This window comes from Penicillium longicatenatum, assembly GCF_028827895.1.
Source record: "Penicillium longicatenatum strain IBT 33135 chromosome Unknown contig_1_segment0_segment0, whole genome shotgun sequence".
Classification (NCBI taxonomy): Eukaryota; Fungi; Ascomycota; class Eurotiomycetes; order Eurotiales; family Aspergillaceae; genus Penicillium; species Penicillium longicatenatum.
The window spans coordinates 3,777,899-3,794,183 of NW_026643119.1; the positions used below are offsets into that span (position 1 = coordinate 3,777,899).

The 16,285-nt window shown below is 48.3% G+C and overlaps 7 protein-coding genes across 7 annotated transcripts; 3 read left to right on the forward strand and 4 right to left on the reverse strand.

Annotated features, from left to right (window-relative positions):
* Window positions 1-559: 559 nt before the first annotated feature.
* On the forward strand, window positions 560-3,589 carry glpV (glycogen phosphorylase; the record flags this gene model as incomplete). The annotated part of the gene is made up of 8 exons (XM_057112607.1): window positions 560-732; window positions 790-802; window positions 861-896; window positions 952-1,013; window positions 1,075-1,178; window positions 1,237-1,314; window positions 1,363-3,128; window positions 3,182-3,589. The coding sequence occupies 8 exons, from the start codon at window positions 560-562 to the stop codon at window positions 3,587-3,589; spliced, it is 2,640 nt and encodes an 879-aa protein (XP_056977344.1).
* Window positions 3,590-4,087: 498 nt separating this feature from the next.
* Window positions 4,088-4,816, reverse strand: N7484_002188 (uncharacterized protein; the record flags this gene model as incomplete). Its single annotated transcript, XM_057112608.1, has 2 exons — window positions 4,088-4,561; window positions 4,664-4,816. The coding sequence occupies 2 exons, from the start codon at window positions 4,814-4,816 to the stop codon at window positions 4,088-4,090; spliced, it is 627 nt and encodes a 208-aa protein (XP_056977345.1).
* Window positions 4,817-5,875: 1,059 nt separating this feature from the next.
* On the reverse strand, window positions 5,876-6,973 carry N7484_002189 (uncharacterized protein; the record flags this gene model as incomplete). Its single annotated transcript, XM_057112609.1, has 3 exons — window positions 5,876-6,427; window positions 6,494-6,819; window positions 6,907-6,973. The coding sequence occupies 3 exons, from the start codon at window positions 6,971-6,973 to the stop codon at window positions 5,876-5,878; spliced, it is 945 nt and encodes a 314-aa protein (XP_056977346.1).
* Window positions 6,974-7,454: 481 nt separating this feature from the next.
* On the reverse strand, window positions 7,455-9,768 carry N7484_002190 (ATP-binding cassette long-chain fatty acid transporter PXA2; the record flags this gene model as incomplete). Its single annotated transcript, XM_057112610.1, has 4 exons — window positions 7,455-7,533; window positions 7,581-8,478; window positions 8,526-9,162; window positions 9,262-9,768. 4 exons carry the CDS (start codon window positions 9,766-9,768, stop codon window positions 7,455-7,457), a joined length of 2,121 nt encoding a protein of 706 aa, XP_056977347.1.
* Window positions 9,769-12,463: 2,695 nt separating this feature from the next.
* Window positions 12,464-13,389, forward strand: N7484_002191 (uncharacterized protein; the record flags this gene model as incomplete). Its single annotated transcript, XM_057112611.1, has 3 exons — window positions 12,464-12,497; window positions 12,560-12,773; window positions 12,819-13,389. The coding sequence occupies 3 exons, from the start codon at window positions 12,464-12,466 to the stop codon at window positions 13,387-13,389; spliced, it is 819 nt and encodes a 272-aa protein (XP_056977348.1).
* A 434-nt stretch (window positions 13,390-13,823) lies between these two features.
* On the forward strand, window positions 13,824-14,096 carry N7484_002192 (uncharacterized protein; the record flags this gene model as incomplete). The annotated part of the gene is made up of 1 exon (XM_057112612.1): window positions 13,824-14,096. One exon carries the CDS (start codon window positions 13,824-13,826, stop codon window positions 14,094-14,096), a length of 273 nt encoding a protein of 90 aa, XP_056977349.1.
* Window positions 14,097-14,248: 152 nt separating this feature from the next.
* On the reverse strand, window positions 14,249-15,757 carry N7484_002193 (alcohol acetyltransferase; the record flags this gene model as incomplete). Its single annotated transcript, XM_057112613.1, has 1 exon — window positions 14,249-15,757. One exon carries the CDS (start codon window positions 15,755-15,757, stop codon window positions 14,249-14,251), a length of 1,509 nt encoding a protein of 502 aa, XP_056977350.1.
* Window positions 15,758-16,285: the final 528 nt, after the last annotated feature.

Consider the following 16,285-nt stretch of genomic DNA (forward strand, 5'->3'; position numbering starts at 1 on the left):
TTTTGCATGCATTTGCTAGGATATAATCCAGATTTCAAGGAACTCTCGCGTACGACCTTGCGCATAAGCGCTCCACCAGAGATAGCACGTCAACGGCTAATCGATGCTCCACTTGCAGGATTCAGAGATACGCCAAATATGCCAAATATACGATTTAATGTAATGGGTGGCATGATGAACACGTAAATAGTCCATACTAATATCACGATGGAGGCCAAAGCAAGGCAAGAAGGGCAGCACGGACCGCGAGGGACTAGCAAGGGCTCGAGCCCAATAAGATCCAGGCCATTGCTTCTCCACCAGAGCTATACACCTGACGTATGAGCTTCAAAACCCACAGCGGGGAAAGAACATACGACTGCGGAGTGCATGTTCCTTCCAGTACCTGGTCACTGTCCGGATTGGGCAATGTTCGCTCGGACGACTTTTCGTGTCCTGCACTTCCGAGACCCCTCTCAAAACCAGGGTGTCACCATGTACTCCCCTCTTTCTCTCCTTTTTTTCTCTTTCCCCCCAACTTGCCTGAGTTGATTACTTTTGAACCGTGACTTTTCTCAACATGTCGGAAGCACGCCGTGAACGTCGTCCTTCTGTTGGAGCTCCCATTGCAGATCTCCAAGGTCCTGTTGGTCCAGGGTTTAGCCGCCCGAAGCACAAGCGTACTCCTACGGGGTTCGGTGCTGCCGATATTAAGAGCGTTGAAGCCAGTATCCCTGAGCCGCTACGAGAGGCGTGAGTCGTTTTTCTTTCTTGTGGTTGAGTGAAGCTGACTTTAGAACGGCTATGAAGATGGCTCAAACACGTAAGATCTACTACGCCTGGTGATGAGATCATAGAACTACGCTCACATAATTGAACAGTCTGCTTCCGAGTTCACGACCAAGGAGGAATTCGAGGTGGGTCTCCGAGAGGAGCCGGGTGCATTCCAAACTGACCATACATGTTCTATAGAAAGAACTCGTGCGCCACATTGAGACGACGCTGGCTCGTTCGCTGTACAACTGCGATGAAAAGTGCGTATATTCTGGATGTCTGGGAGCCACTTACTGGATCAAGATTGCTTACCATTTATAGTGCGGCGTACTCGGGAACGGCCCTTGCGTTTCGGGACCGACTCATTATTGAATGGAACCGAACGCAGCAGCGTCAGACGCTGACTGATCAGAAGAGAGTTTACTGTAAGTTGGAGCATTGACTATGATCGGGATTCTGTGATCGGCAATTGACGATCTGTAGATCTCTCTCTCGAGTTTTTGATGGGGCGTGCTTTGGACAATGCTATGCTCAACGTGGGCCAGAAAGAGAACGCCCAAGGTAAGTGATCTAAAACTTGCTAAGGAAAAGCCATTAATACTTTGACAGAGGGATTGAAAGATCTTGGTTTCCGGGTCGAAGACGTCATCAGTCAGGAACATGATGCGGCTCTGGGCAATGGCGGTCTCGGACGCTTGGCAGCATGCTTCTTGGATAGTATGGCTACCCTGAACTATCCGGCTTGGGGATACGGATTGCGCTACCGCTATGGAATCTTCAAACAAGAGATTGTGGATGGATACCAGGTGGAGATTCCTGACTACTGGCTTGATAACAACCCTTGGGAGTTCCCGCGACATGAAATCACGGTCGATATCCAGTTCTACGGCTGTGTACGCAAGTATCAGGATGCCAACGGAAAGTTAGTGAACTCTTGGGAAGATGGAGAGATCGTCCAAGCCGTCGCTTACGACGTGCCAATTCCCGGCTATGGAACAAAGACGACCAACAATCTTCGCTTGTGGTCCAGCAAGGCCAGTACTGGAGAGTTTGATTTCCAGAAATTCAATGCTGGCGACTATGAGAGTGCAGTGGCAGATCAGCAGCGTGCTGAGACTATCTCTGCGGTTCTCTATCCCAACGATAACCTGGAGCGGGGCAAGGAGCTTCGCTTGAAGCAGCAGTACTTCTGGTGTGCTGCATCTTTGCATGATATTGTGCGACGTTTCAAGAAGACCAACCGAGCCTGGAGCGAGTTCCCCGACCAGGTGGCCATCCAGCTCAACGACACCCATCCCACCCTTGCGATTGTTGAGCTGCAGCGCATTTTGGTTGATCTTGAGGGTCTGAGTTGGGATGAAGGTTGGAGCATCGTCACCAAGACTTTTGGATACACCAATCACACTGTTCTGCCAGAGGCTTTGGAAAAGTGGTCTGTGCCTTTACTTCAGAACTTGCTTCCAAGACACCTCCAGATCATCTACGACGTGAACCTCTTCTTCCTGCAACAGGTTGAGAAGAAATTCCCCAATGACCGTGAGCTTCTATCGCGAGTCTCTATCATTGAGGAATCGCACCCGCAGATGGTGCGTATGGCTTATTTGGCTATCATCGGTTCCCACAAGGTCAATGGTGTTGCTGAGTTGCACTCGGACCTCCTCAAGTCGACGTTGTTCAAAGACTTCGTGGATATCTACGGACCCGATCGTTTCACCAATGTCACGAATGGTGTCACTCCTCGGCGTTGGCTGCACCAGGCCAATCCAGCACTGTCTGCTTTGATCGCAAAGAAGCTTGGTGGTCACGAGTTCTTGACCGACTTAACTCTGTTGGACAAACTGGAAGCCTTCGTGGATGACAAGGAGTTCCGAGCGGAGTGGTCTCAGATCAAGTGTCAGAACAAGCTGCGACTCGCCAAATTCATCCAGGAAACCACTGGGTACAAGGTGAACCCTAACTCTCTATTCGACGTTCAAGTGAAGCGTATTCACGAGTACAAGCGTCAACAGCTCAACATCTTTGGTGTTATTCACCGCTACTTGACCATAAAGGCTATGACACCTGAGCAGAAGAAGAAGGTCGTGCCTCGTGTTTCCATCATTGGTGGCAAGGCTGCTCCAGGCTACTGGATGGCTAAGACTATTATCCACCTTGTCAACAAGGTTTCATCTGTAGTCAATCAGGATCCGGATGTCGGTGACCTCTTGAAGGTCATCTTTATCGAAGATTACAATGTCAGCAAGGCCGAGATAATCTGCCCAGCCTCTGATCTCAGTGAGCATATCTCCACTGCCGGTACGGAGGGCAGTGGCACGAGCAACATGAAGTTTGTCATGAATGGAGGCCTGATCATCGGCACTTGCGATGGAGCCAATGTGAGTTGCTTCTTATCTGTGTCAAGAATATAAACTAATCATAATCCATCTAGATCGAAATCACTCGCGAAATCGGCGAGCAGAATATCTTCCTCTTCGGAAATCTTGCAGAGGATGTCGAGGAACTCCGCCACCGTCACCTTTACGGCGACTTCCAGATCGACCCACAGCTCGCCAAGGTCTTCGAGGCCATCAAGAGCGACATGTTCGGCGATAAGAAGGACTTCCAGGCACTTTGCTCGTCCATTGAAGAACATGGTGACTACTATCTCGTGTCCGATGACTTCAACTCCTACATCGCCACTCATGATATGGTCGATGAGGCATTCCAGAAGCAGGATGAGTGGCTCGCCAAGTCCATCACTAGCGTTGCACGCATGGGATTCTTCTCGACGGATCGTGTTATCAACGAGTACGCAGATAGTATCTGGAACGTTGAGCCTCTCGTCGTCAAGGATTGAATGCGCTCCTTCAGCCCCTTCGGGTATCCCTTCATTTGTGCTTGCATGCGTTGCCGCGTTCATTGCATTTTTAACCGCGAACATTCTTAATTCAGTTATGGATTTACTTACGTACTCAATTTGAACTCCTAATTTTGGCCTTTTCCTTTCACATGAATTGCCACCCTTCGTTGCTCTTTGCCTACCCAGTAAAGCCGAACAAGCTCCCAAGCACCCTGATTCGCTCCTCGAGCCTACATCTCTTTGAAGCATGACCTTGTCTATCATGGGGCTTGATCCAATGGGAACTTTTTATATCAAATATAGCACAGGCTTGCTAGCTAGTACCGCGAGTGGGACTTCGTTTAAGTGAAATTAAAGGTTCATTTACGCTACCCGAAAAAAAAAAAAAAATTTCTCAATGGGGTCCGAACTGAATGAAGTCTGTGGAATTCGATGCGAGCAAGGAGTGGTCACCATCCTACTCACTGCTTGCGAGCTACCTTCATTTTCTTCACGTCAGCTCCAAGTGTTGGTGCTCGTTGAGTCGCTCGTTAAGAACTCCACGACCACCGATTTCAAGCATTTATTGTTGAAGGTGGAACCTTGCTTCAGCTTCCAGTATTTGATTCGGGTCAGTAGATGCTGAACATCGTGGTTCTGCACCTCCAACTCCATGTCATTGGCCTCGGTTTCAAGCTGGCTGCTCAAATAAACTGCGACCTTCTTATACAGCTGAACAAGCTCCTCACATCCCGGAGAGGACACAGCCGAACTATCAGCCTTGATCTTATCTTGATGAAGAGGGGTATTTTGGCGGCTAGACTGAGTTGATGGATTCACTGCATTGTGTACTTGCTTGAGGGGGGATAATAGACCTGACCCCGAGGTGGATGTCATGGTGTATCCTTGTGCATTGAGTGGGCGATTGGGACTGGGTGAAATCGCACCCACTTTCACGTAGGACGTGATCCTTTTAGCTGTCGAGTTGCGCTGGGTAGTATGTGTAACATACCCCATCGCCTCCGCAAAGGATCCACATAATACGTAAGCTGATTTGACAACACCAAACTAGGGCAGCCCATGTGCCCATACAATAAGTGGTGGGTCTTGCGGGACACGCGCCTGACGGATGCCACCGTGAGATTCAAAGTCCCAGGGGAAGCGGGCGGCGCGTTGCGATGCGGATAAGTGGCCAAGTGCCCAGAAGATGCCTTGGTCTGAAAGACGGATGTTTGCGAGTTGCATGTCTTGCGTCGTCTGGATGTCGAAATGGTAGATTTAATAGTCTTTAAGGGAAGGATCTTCAGTAGATGTCAGGGATCGCCCTTCCTTATTACCGATAATTGGCGACATGATGCCCATGCGTTCCTCGTTCTGTCGGTTAGCGAAAGACGACGTCAGAGGATTGATTGCCTATCAAGGCCCACGCCATGATATCAGTTCTGTTTGAGTGAAGCCTCTCTGTAGGATAGTGAGTGGTAGTGGAAGGGAGTCGGAAATGAGTATAAAGTGAGGTTTGTGGTGAGACAAAAGTGAATTCAATGATTGGAAGGTGTGAAGGTCAGAGAGAGTTGGAAGAAAGAAGGAGAGAGTAAGCGTTAGATGCCGAATTTATAGTTGTTGACTGGCGGAAAAATATCAGATAATGACTTACAAAAATGTGTTCTGGTGCTTTCTGACTAGTCAGCGTTCGAATCGGGACGCCTGCTGCCGTTCATAAACTGCAATGAGTTCCTCGGCGCCTATGGCCAAGAACCGCGGATGTATGAATTCTGGAGCTCGGTCCAACCAGATGACAGTGGACGCGTCGAGAACGCCGCTTTTTTTTGTAAATTAGATCGCATTGGTTGAGTGGATTGATCGACTGAATGTTCTCCCGAGTTGTACATGCGATCCTCTTCCCGCATCACAATGGTTGGATCGTACGGAGGACGCAAAGATAGCTTAGACCGTAGAAGAATATGGTAGAGTTTAGTGAGCAGATCAGTGATCTACAAACTGGTCGCTGGAAAACATTATGAAATATTTTGGTTCTTTTCCCCCAATACTTTGGTAGCGTAAGAAAGAGTTTCACGGAAGAAATATACTCGCCTGATGGATCCCCCGCTCTTAAGAAACTATGGACCATGGGAAATATGGGAGGCAAAGGTGGCGTTACAACTGATGAAGAAAATTTTATTGTAAATTGAATTTTTTTATGATTCTATTAAGTCAGTTCTAAAGATAAAGGAGAGCCATAAACCATAATATTGAATCTTCCACTCCCAAATTATTCAATATACCACCTCGAAATTTTGGGGGAATTTACACAGCAACAGGCTCTACGCCCTCCTCAATAGTCCCAGGCTTAGACTCCGAGAATGTCTCGGGCCAGAGGAACATCTTCTCCTCATTGGAAGGCGTAGCAGCAGCCATAAGAGTAGGGACAGCCTCCTTGCTCGAGATCCGTCTCCAAAGGTTGGCGCGGGGGTTATATCTAACTGGCTTTCCGACACCACCGGTCTTAGCCTGATCCTCCGCACTCAACTTCTCAATATCGCGCTTGATATCGGCAAACGTATCAAATGGCGTATAAGCAATACCGTGCTCAAGACAGTACTCTTCAAGTCGCAATCCGCGTCGCGCGAAGAGTACATCCGCTTCACGGGCTGCGGGTAGATCCGAAACACCGTCGCCGATGAATACAATTAATGGCATCTCATCAGGTTCGCATTGCGCTTGCGCAGCCGCCCGCGCCTCGTTCACAGATAGCGCCTTGTCATGGCCTAGATCTGTGTCGTGGCGCCAGATGGGTTTCCATTCTGAACCGTCGGGTTTGATGATAGCGTCATTTGCGACGATATCGATTGATGATGCCTGGCATCAACGTTAGCTTATGTTCCTCCTTCTTTCCCTGTTTCATGCCCATGGGGTGGTGCTTACCTTATCCGGACCAAGATAAGTATCAAGAACTCTCCTCAAAACAGGCTTTAGACCAGCACTGATAACGTTGAACGGGAATCCGTTCGCAACACAGTATTCGTGGAATTCGCGGAATCCAGAATCCATTTCGATTGTCTTTTCCATAACGATGAAGCCGTCGTCAAAGGGGACGTGGAGGGATGCCCACATGTCTTCTGAGACTTCGCGGAAGGAGCGTGTGCCGGCTTTGATTTCTTCTTCGAGTTTGGCTCTAGCTTCTGTTCCGCAGCCATGGTTGTCGACGAGAATGTGGCCTGTATCTTGCATGCAGATTGTGCCGTCGAAGTCTGGGTTTCAGTGTTAGTTTCTTTTTTTTGCCTCTCATTTTTTCCCCATCGGGTGGGGTTCGTCTGTAGTATAGGAAAGGTACGTACCAGAGAAGATGATGATCTTTCTCTTTTGGTTGGCCGGAGCCGCAGAATTAGAGTTGGAGCTGGTCATTGTGATGCGTTTATGGGTTGAAAGATGTTATCTGGGAAGATATTTTCAGGGATTAGCGGAAATATATATGAATTCGGAGAAAAGGGATCACGCGAAGCCACGATGTCTGGATCTGGTTTTCGTGGCAAATCAGAACAAGATATGGTGTATGACGTAGAAGAGGAAACGATATCATAGTGGGTCTGTGGGTTGTGGAGAATCGTATTGACACAACGTGCGCCGGATGAACTGAGGATGCCGAAGGTGTGGGATCTGATTGGCTAATTGATGACTCCTGGCCCGAAGACCCGGCAGAAGTGGCTTCCGATGCCGACGGTTGCATTCGATTGGTGGATAGGGCCCCATCGGTGGGGAATGCGGTCATAGAACAGGGACATTCTCGGCTAGGAGTCTAGAGCCTTCTGGAGTCTATATGCGAGGTCGAAATTTTCATATCAGATTGGCCACAGGGGTAAATGCTAAAATACAGAAAACGCTCTATCTAATTCGCCGTTAATTCTGCGACTCGTCGCTGTAATTCGGGGACGGCTCGCAGCTGCAGATCGAGTTCTTCTTTCTCACTGGGATGAGTTAGTAATGCTCAAGTTGTGGAGGGTTTGGTACTCACTCCTCCAATTTCAATCTTCGCTCCCAGTCCAGTCCAGTAAAGATGTAACTGCCTTGGCCATCAAATTGCAAAATTTTCTTATGGTATTTCCACAAGCTGCGGCGGTGCGACACCGTCATCAGGGTGATGCCAAGCTTCTTGGCTGTCTCATACATGACCTTCTCAATTTCCAACGTGACGGAGGATGTACATTCATCTAGAATGGCGAACTTGGGTCGGTGGTAGAATAATCTGGCCATTGCAATGCGCTGTTGCAGACCACCCGACAATACGTCGCGCCACTCTTCCTCGGCGTCCCAGCCGCCAGGACGATCGACGACAGACGCGATCTCGACCACCGATAGAACCTCATGTAGGTCCGCATCCGTGACACCTTTGGCGCGCATCTCACGTATTCCATCGGGGTAAGTGACTTGCTGTCGAAGCGTTCCGCGAGACAGGTATGGACGCTGTGGAATATAGAAGATGTCTTGGAATGGGGGCTTCTTGACGGATCCTCCGTAGACTGGCCAGAGTCCACCCAAGATACGGAACAGGGAGGACTTGCCGCATCCGTTGGGACCAACAATCAAGAGATGGTCGCCTGGATGAACAGTAAAGGATAACTTGCGAATCAGAACATCTCCGTTGGGTGAGACGATCGGTACATCGGTGAACTCGATGGAATCACTCTCCATGATCTCACCGCGACCAGACAAAACTGCTGCATTCTCCTCGGTCGATGCTGATGATACTAGCTTCTTCTCAAATCGACCCGCGACCAGATCATCCATCACCTCTAGCAGGGACGAGACTCGGGCTGTGAAACCTGCCAGTTCCGAGATCTCTTTGTACGAGAACATGAGACGACCAAAGGCATCAGACGATGATAACAGCATCCGTCGGTTGGTGACAAAGTCTGTCAAAGGGTTAGACGATATATGCGACCGGGGAAATATCACTCACTTTCAGTTCGGTCTCCCATGGTCTGAGTGATCTGGCCGGGGATCTTAAAGAAAACGGGCACACTGCAAAGAATTAAGCCGAGAGCACCCCAGAAGTATTTGATCACGAAATCTTCCATAAATCCATGATACAAGCGCCGGCGCAGAATGCGATTCACATGCTTAATCAAGGTGAAATAGCCCTTGTCGAGGGTATCTTTCTCAGCCTCGTGGCCATGATAAAGGGCCACCTCCTCGCTATAGTCGATAAGTCTAGAGTGAAGGAAACGGAACTCTCCCTCTAGTCGGGCTTCATCCGCAACATACTTGCCAAATGGCGGCGTCAACATGCGCATGACATTGGCCGAGAGCTGTACCAGCAAGCTCATTATGAATAGGCCTTCTCCTCCAACATTCTTCGAGAGTGAATAGTTATAGATGGCCATGTCCAGAATTGGTTTGGCCAAGTTAGAGTACAGTTCTGCTAGACTGTCGGAGAAACGAGACACATCGACTGTGACAAGCTGATCGGGGTTCTTAACCCGATCATCTAGGGCGGAGATGGCATAGAAGGTCATATTCGACAAGTATTTATCATGGATATAGTCGGTCAAGCGCTTCCGGTAGCTAAGGGCGAGCCTGCATTGGTGGTAGGAGAGCTAAGAGCGAACGGATTAGCGGATCAGCGAACTTCCAACGGTCGCATGGAGTGTTCCCCGCAGTAACGAGCAATATCCTCAGTGGGTGACTAGACTCACCATCGAATTTGTAAATGTTGCTGGAACAGCCACAATCATCCACCAGAAGAGTCCGAGCAGGAAATCCTTGCCCCTTCCCCGCACGAGGTTGCTCACCAGCCTGCCGTCCAGCTCCGCGACGTACAGACTGAGGAGCGTTCTCAGTACGAGGAAGACGCTATGGCTCACTAGGAGCCGTAGCTCCTTACTGCGCCATCCCGGTATGACAATCTTCAGCAGACGGAGCAAGCTCTTAAAGAATTCGCGGTTGATCTCCACTCTTTTCTTACGCGGTTGTTCATCGTCGCCTAAGCTGCTAGTACCAGGACGTCTCCGCAGATCCACCTGCTGGGAGGCGGCTTTCTGTTCGGAGATGGCATTGTGGATTCTTTTCGCAAGGGCTGCAAAGAGAGCGAGGTATACACCACGGGAGATACGCGTGCGGTTTCGGAGGTAGAGGGAGGTGAGGCTGGAGAGGATCTGCTTGACAGAGCGGTCGGGCGGCAGCAGTTTAGACTGAACCGCCATGGCGACTTGATCAACAAATCAACCAGAGACAAGCATGGCCTTGGAGGGAGAGTGTAGAGAAGTTGGGGGATGATAAGAATGACGGAGTCCCTTAACATGTGATAACCCCGGACTCGTGGGGAAGTTGAACCGAGGTGCTCCACTATTAATTCCACCCGTCATAGTAAGAAACTCTTTGAAGAGTATGCAGTGACATATCCTTTTTCTTTCTGGAGGAGTGATATGTCCATTTTGAGGGGAAGAGGGTGACCTCTCGCCTGTGTCCACTTTACGCAGTTGTCAGAATCATTGGGTAGCTACACACCTATCCGTACTACATGTATATATATATACATGCCAGAGGGGGGGGAAAAAAGATATATTTAAAATATTTGAGGAATAAGGACCAACTTGGAAACTCTACAAGGCGACGAAGACATTTGTCAATACAATATGGACCTCACTAAACGGCCTAGACGCCCAGGGCCGTGGGCACGTTCGCACAGGTGCATTTGGTACTATTGTACCTAATTGTGAAACCCAGACTCTAATGACAACTCATAGCTGCAACTCTGACAAAGAGACATAGAATGTATCTAGGATGAACAGCGTCTTTTATGATCTCTAGAGTTATCGTACGATAAAGCAGGATGGCTTGATGGTTGAATGTAAACGGCCAACATTGTTTAACAAATCATACAAAAGTCCACCACAACATACCTCGATCCACATGTGGATTTAAATTGCTTTAGAAAGAAAAGAAATTTCTAAAAAGGAACCAGAAGATATCCATAGACTTCTCTGATATTGAAGATGGCAAAAAGAATCCAAAAAAGAATAACGGAATGTGGACACGCCGAGAATCGAACTCGGGCGACGGCTATCAGGTCCTGCTTTATCAGGAAATTTCATGTCACTTCCGGTGAGGGAAAGTCGCATAAGAGCCGCATTCTACCACTAAATTACGCGTCCCTTTTTCGTAAGTCTTTCCCAGAAACTGATTCAAGACCACCTCTCCATTTTCGCTTTTTGATCTTTCCCAACCAACATCGCGGCTCCACTTGCTCAACTCTATCATAATTAGATTTACAATATTCCGAAGACTCCTGGCTACTTAAGAAAATTATTCAAGAATTATAATTGCGCTGTTTTGCAGGGATTATTTGTACGCAACACTTTTTTAAGCTCACCCTCCGCGGACGTCCGACCAACATGGGCTAATGTTTGGGGGCCATAAAGACTGTTCATTCCTTAACCCGGGCATATACTCCTTCTCACCCATTCATACTCAAAATCCATAGCAAAAATCATGTCGGAGACAGACAATTTTCATAATCCCCACATACTGTCCCATCGATCACCGATTGAACGTTAAACCATACGGACCGATTACGACCAACCCCTGCTAAGCGTCGAGACAAGCCTCAGCTTAGCTGCAATGCCTGCCGGAGACGAAAGTGAGTATCGAATCCAGAGAATGTCTATTTCTTTCCAAGCATTCAATTGTTTTTTCCTTAATTATAGTAACTTTTACAATGTGCTGTTCGCTAATATTGTCCATAAGGTTCGCTGCGACCGTTTACATCCATGAAGTAATTGTTCAAGCAGAAGGGTGGGCTCATCTTGTGCATACAATATCCAACATGCAGGGCACCATGGAGCAGCTCATGTCTAGGAGCGAGTCAACCACTTGAAAAGCCTCGTTCTGGGTTTGATGCAGCAAACAACCTTGAGCCCGAAGGTAACATCTACTCCAACAATAAGCACAGACGATTTCCAGCAACAAAGCAACTAGAAGACAAGCTATCTGAAGTGGCACCATCCCCGTCTGATTATGGCAGTATTGAAGTCGGGATTTCAGATGTTCGCTACGTTAGTAGCTCACACTGGGCAGCAGTACTCGATAGCATTGCAGAGCCAAGAGATCATATCGACCAAGATGTTAAGCTGCGTGAAATGATCAGATATAATCCCATTTCACAACTCTTCCCCAGTCCACAGCTGTTCTATAGTGGTAGATGTGCGCATGTCACCATTGAGTCTATTCTCGAGTCGATACCAGTACCGCCTGTCGTGGACAGGTTGATTGCGCGTTACTTCAAATATATTCCGCGAAAAGATAACCCAATGCCTTATCCTAGGCCACTATACACAAGGCGGACCCCACGTCTTAGAAACCTTATCCCTCTAACTGATGACCGAAATCTTCCCCTCAAAAACACAGCACCAGGCATCCGCATCCTAGTCAGCACAATGATAACAAATACAACCCGAATGGGCTACCACCTCGACGCCAAACACTTCCCCAACATCTTCGCATTCACAGCTGAAATGCGTCGACGAATATGGACACTAATCATGCAAATCGATTTCCTCCAGGTGAGTCTTACAATGTTATGCGGATAGTGAACCATGCTGATGCTTTTTGAACTTGTAGAGATGATGCCTGAATTTTTGAGTTTAGGTTTCACCCTCGATGAAGGCATATTTGCGCAGAAACACTTGCAAGTGGACGGCGAGTGGGAAGGTGATTGGCAGGAAATGAAAATAGTATGATTCAACTATATATACTTCGGAATAACAAAACACCGATGGACCCTTAGAGCCCACCAAGATCTACGAAGACGGTTAGCTTGAGCCAAGAGAATGCTCAGCCTCAGGGATAGACAAGCGGGGACGTTGTGAATCGTTGTATCCTCATCGGTCGGCACTCACCATGACCTCCACTGCAGCCCCCCACTCACGACGACGTTCTCTCCACCAGCAGCATGCACCACTGACACATGGCTAATCGAGAATCTGTCTGGTACAGACTACTACACCACAACAATCACCACGGGTAACACTGGCTGGTGGCTGAACCTCGGACCAACCGACTGGAGCAGTTGCTTTCCAACCAGCTATGAAACAAACACTGAATTCTACTACTCCCCGGGCGTCTGCCCATCTGGATACTGGGCCGCTGGTCAGGGGGTTTCGACAATCGATGCAAACGAAGAGGAAACGCATGCCACCTGCTGCCCTAAGTAAGTCTTAAAAAGCCGATAGGTCAATAAGTATTAATTGTTTAGTAATTATATCGTACAAACCGAGTCCCCCACGTTAGATTGGCAAAAGACAAACCTATGCTCTTCCCGAAATACCCACTCAACCGTTTGGTACTACACGCAAGGGGGCACAACAACAAGCTTGACGACGACAGCGGATGGCATCAACGCGAAAGGGATCTCTATTCGCTGGCGATCGGCTGATTTTGCGGCGCAATCAACCAGCGCTAGCGCGAGTGATACCCCCGCGACCGCGACTGCGACTGCCACCGCGACTGGGACGTCAACAAACCCTGCGGACGACTCAACGCAATCGAGTGGACTTTCAACAGGGGCAAAGGCTGGGATTGCAATCGGTGTTGCCGTTGGTGCCATTGCGATCATTACCGTCCTTGCTCTTCTCTGGATGCGACGAAGGAAAGAAAGACTAAATGCCCAGGTGGATCGACCAGCTCCACAGAGTCCACAACCACGGGAGCTTGACGGGTCGCATGCATTCCAAGAAATGCCCTCGGGTAGGCTCCCGGCAGAGCTAGGACCGGAGCCTGAGATAAAGCCCCATTATGTATCAGAGCTACCGACTGGTCGGGATTGAAGATAATCCAATCTGAAATCGAGACGATATGCTGATCGGTCATGTGGTTAAGTCTCCAGAGCACATTTCTTTTTCTGTGTTGAAATTCCTCCTTGGTCGCGTCATCATCGCTTTGGCCCCAAATTAAGATAGATTAAACAATAAACGCCACACCATGTACCTAGCTTGTACAGTAATGTTAGTCCTCGTGGGTAGTGGTCTATACGGTAGATCTTTTCCATGAAACCAGCCACCGCTCGGACATCACACGTAAACAATGACATCATAGGTGTGGACCTATAAGTATCACGGCTGATGTCAAAGAAGTGTTGAACATTCCCTCGAACCTACTTGCATTCAATATCCTACGCGCAAGACCATCGCAAGCATACCCCATATTGAATTTATACCAACCATATTCAAAAATCCACATTCACCACATAAATTCCTCCAAGATGCCAGGTAGCTCCCAAGACAACGGCGTCACCGGTGCAGCCAAATTCGCTACTTCAACCGTTGGAAACCTCGTCGGCGGAGTTAGTCGTACCGTTGGCGGCGTTACCGGTGCCGCGACACGTGGAGTTGGCGATACCATTACCAGTGCTACCGGAAGTGCTGGAAAGCCTGTTGGTGATGGGCTAAGCAATGTGGGTAGTGGGGTTGAAGACGGCGCGAAGAGAGTTGGAAAGGGCGTCGAGGATGCTGGGCAGTGGAAGTCCTCTTGGTGAAGGTTGTCTTCGTTCTAAGCTTTGACGTGGGTGGGCGAGTGTTCTCGATCTGTACTATTAAGGAATGAATCAAGCGTGTCTGGATACTTTATTGATCTATACCTTATTTGGAGCGATTTTCAAGATATTATATTTGCATACCTAGCTGAAGTCTACCTACTGCCTGCTTCCAAGCACTTTGGGCTGCAATCAACACAATCCACAGGACAGTCACAGCACATTTCCGTCAACGAACCATGAATCCTAGCCAGGATATCCTGCACAAATTCATTCTCATCAACAACGCCCAAGACCCCAAGTTGCCAATTCAAGGTAATCACCATATCACCACCTTTCCTCGTCACAACCTGGAAATTCAATGCACTTCCCGTGACATTAGCCGGCTGTGAAAATGCGACTCTCTCGATGTCCCATTTTCTATGTTCGACGTGCAAAGTCGTATCCACATATTCATTCAGCGGATCAAAATTAACAACATTGCTAATCTCATAGGATGATTCACGCTCTTTCCCTAGTTTTTCAAGAAACCAAGGCCGAAATTGAGTTAGATATCGTAGCAACCCTATTGGTTGATTGACAAGGGTACTTGCGCAGTCGGCCAATCGAATCGTGGTCCTTCGCGCTGCGTCCCAGAATGCGGTGTCGTGCTTCAGGCTAGTCGTCGGTCTTTCGTGTGCCCCTAGGATTTTAGGGGAAGAAGATGTTTCGTAGAGGGCCGAAACACAGTTGACCATTTCCTTCTCAGTGTAGACAGGGATTAGGGGTCTAAGATCAACGACGATTTGTCCGAGGAAGGTCCTGGTGACATCTTGCGGTAGAACGGTGTCTAGAATTTGCACAATGAGATGGTTGAAGAAGCCAGTGAATCTCACTTCGTGTTTTCTGCAGACCCTCAAAGTGGCGTCTAGCAGAGACTTGTTGACTAGGAGAGCTTCCGAGCCGGTACGGAAATTCGAAGGATCGTAGCACATCTCTTTCCCAGTCCAAGTATTGGTTGTTGCTGGAATTGGATATCCAAGGACCCTCCATGCAGAGGTTGGTATATGACCACCGAAGAGATTGAAAAGTAGGTAGGACCAGGTGATCCTCAAGTCACATGCTTGCTCCAATGGCGGTGGAATAGGCGATGCAGGAGGCTGATAGATGGAACTTTGATCGTAAAGCTCATGCGCTGTTTGAAGCCCCTCGAGCAAAGATCTATGAAAAGCTAGACCTGACTTTCCATCACCATGAGAGTGGGAGTATGCGAATATGATATACAGCTGCTGAGTTCCCGTGGCTGTGTCAGTGGCTAGGGGGCAAATGACAATTTTCCATGGAGGAGTCTGGTCCACATTAGGGAAAGGCTGGTCATGTACATCCCGATTCACTTGAGTGAGGATATTCAGGTCATCCTTGAGTGGGTATGATCCAGTAGGAGAGACGGTATCAACGAGATGAATGTGCTTTTCAAGGTTGAGGAATGCGGGTCGAACAAAATGCGGAGTCTCAGTGTCCTCCCCATGAATAGCAGCAGCCAAGATAGGATGAGCTGCGATGCAGTATTTCAAAGCAGGGATAAAGTTGCCAATGTTGCTTGCATCGAATGAGTTGCCTGGGTGGTGTAGTGTGTAAAGGCCACTTAGAGTCAATGCACCGTAGAAGCCAAGTGCGTGACGCATTATGTGACGCCTCTCGTTGTTGCCTTTGACGTTGTCAGCACTGTGATAAATAACTATAACTTGACTGACACTTACTTGCAGGGCGTATCGTTTCAGCGTTGCTTTGGTTAGACATGTTTTCATTGAGCTCAAAGTTGCTGTATCTGACAATGTTTTTGCCTCGGAAAGGGGCTCAATTTATATGAGTGGCACGTTCTGACCAAGAATTCTATAAATTTGGTAAACGAAAGAGCGATCGGAAAGGCGGCACCTAACCCGAGCTCCATTCTATGAAATTAGCGACGGCTCGTTTAACTCGGTCGCTTCGTTCAGTTCGCTCCGGAAAGTAGCCAATGAGAGTCCCTGCGGAGCAATTAAACGAAGTAAGCACGCCAAACACTTGAAGTTTCAATACATCATTTTACAAGAATGAAAGTGTTCGTAATTAAAGGAAGAGAGAAATTGACTCAAATAATGATAAAATAACTAGCTCAAGCTGGTCCCATCTCTTCGGCGACAGGCGTGCCGTGCAATCCTACATTAAGAAGA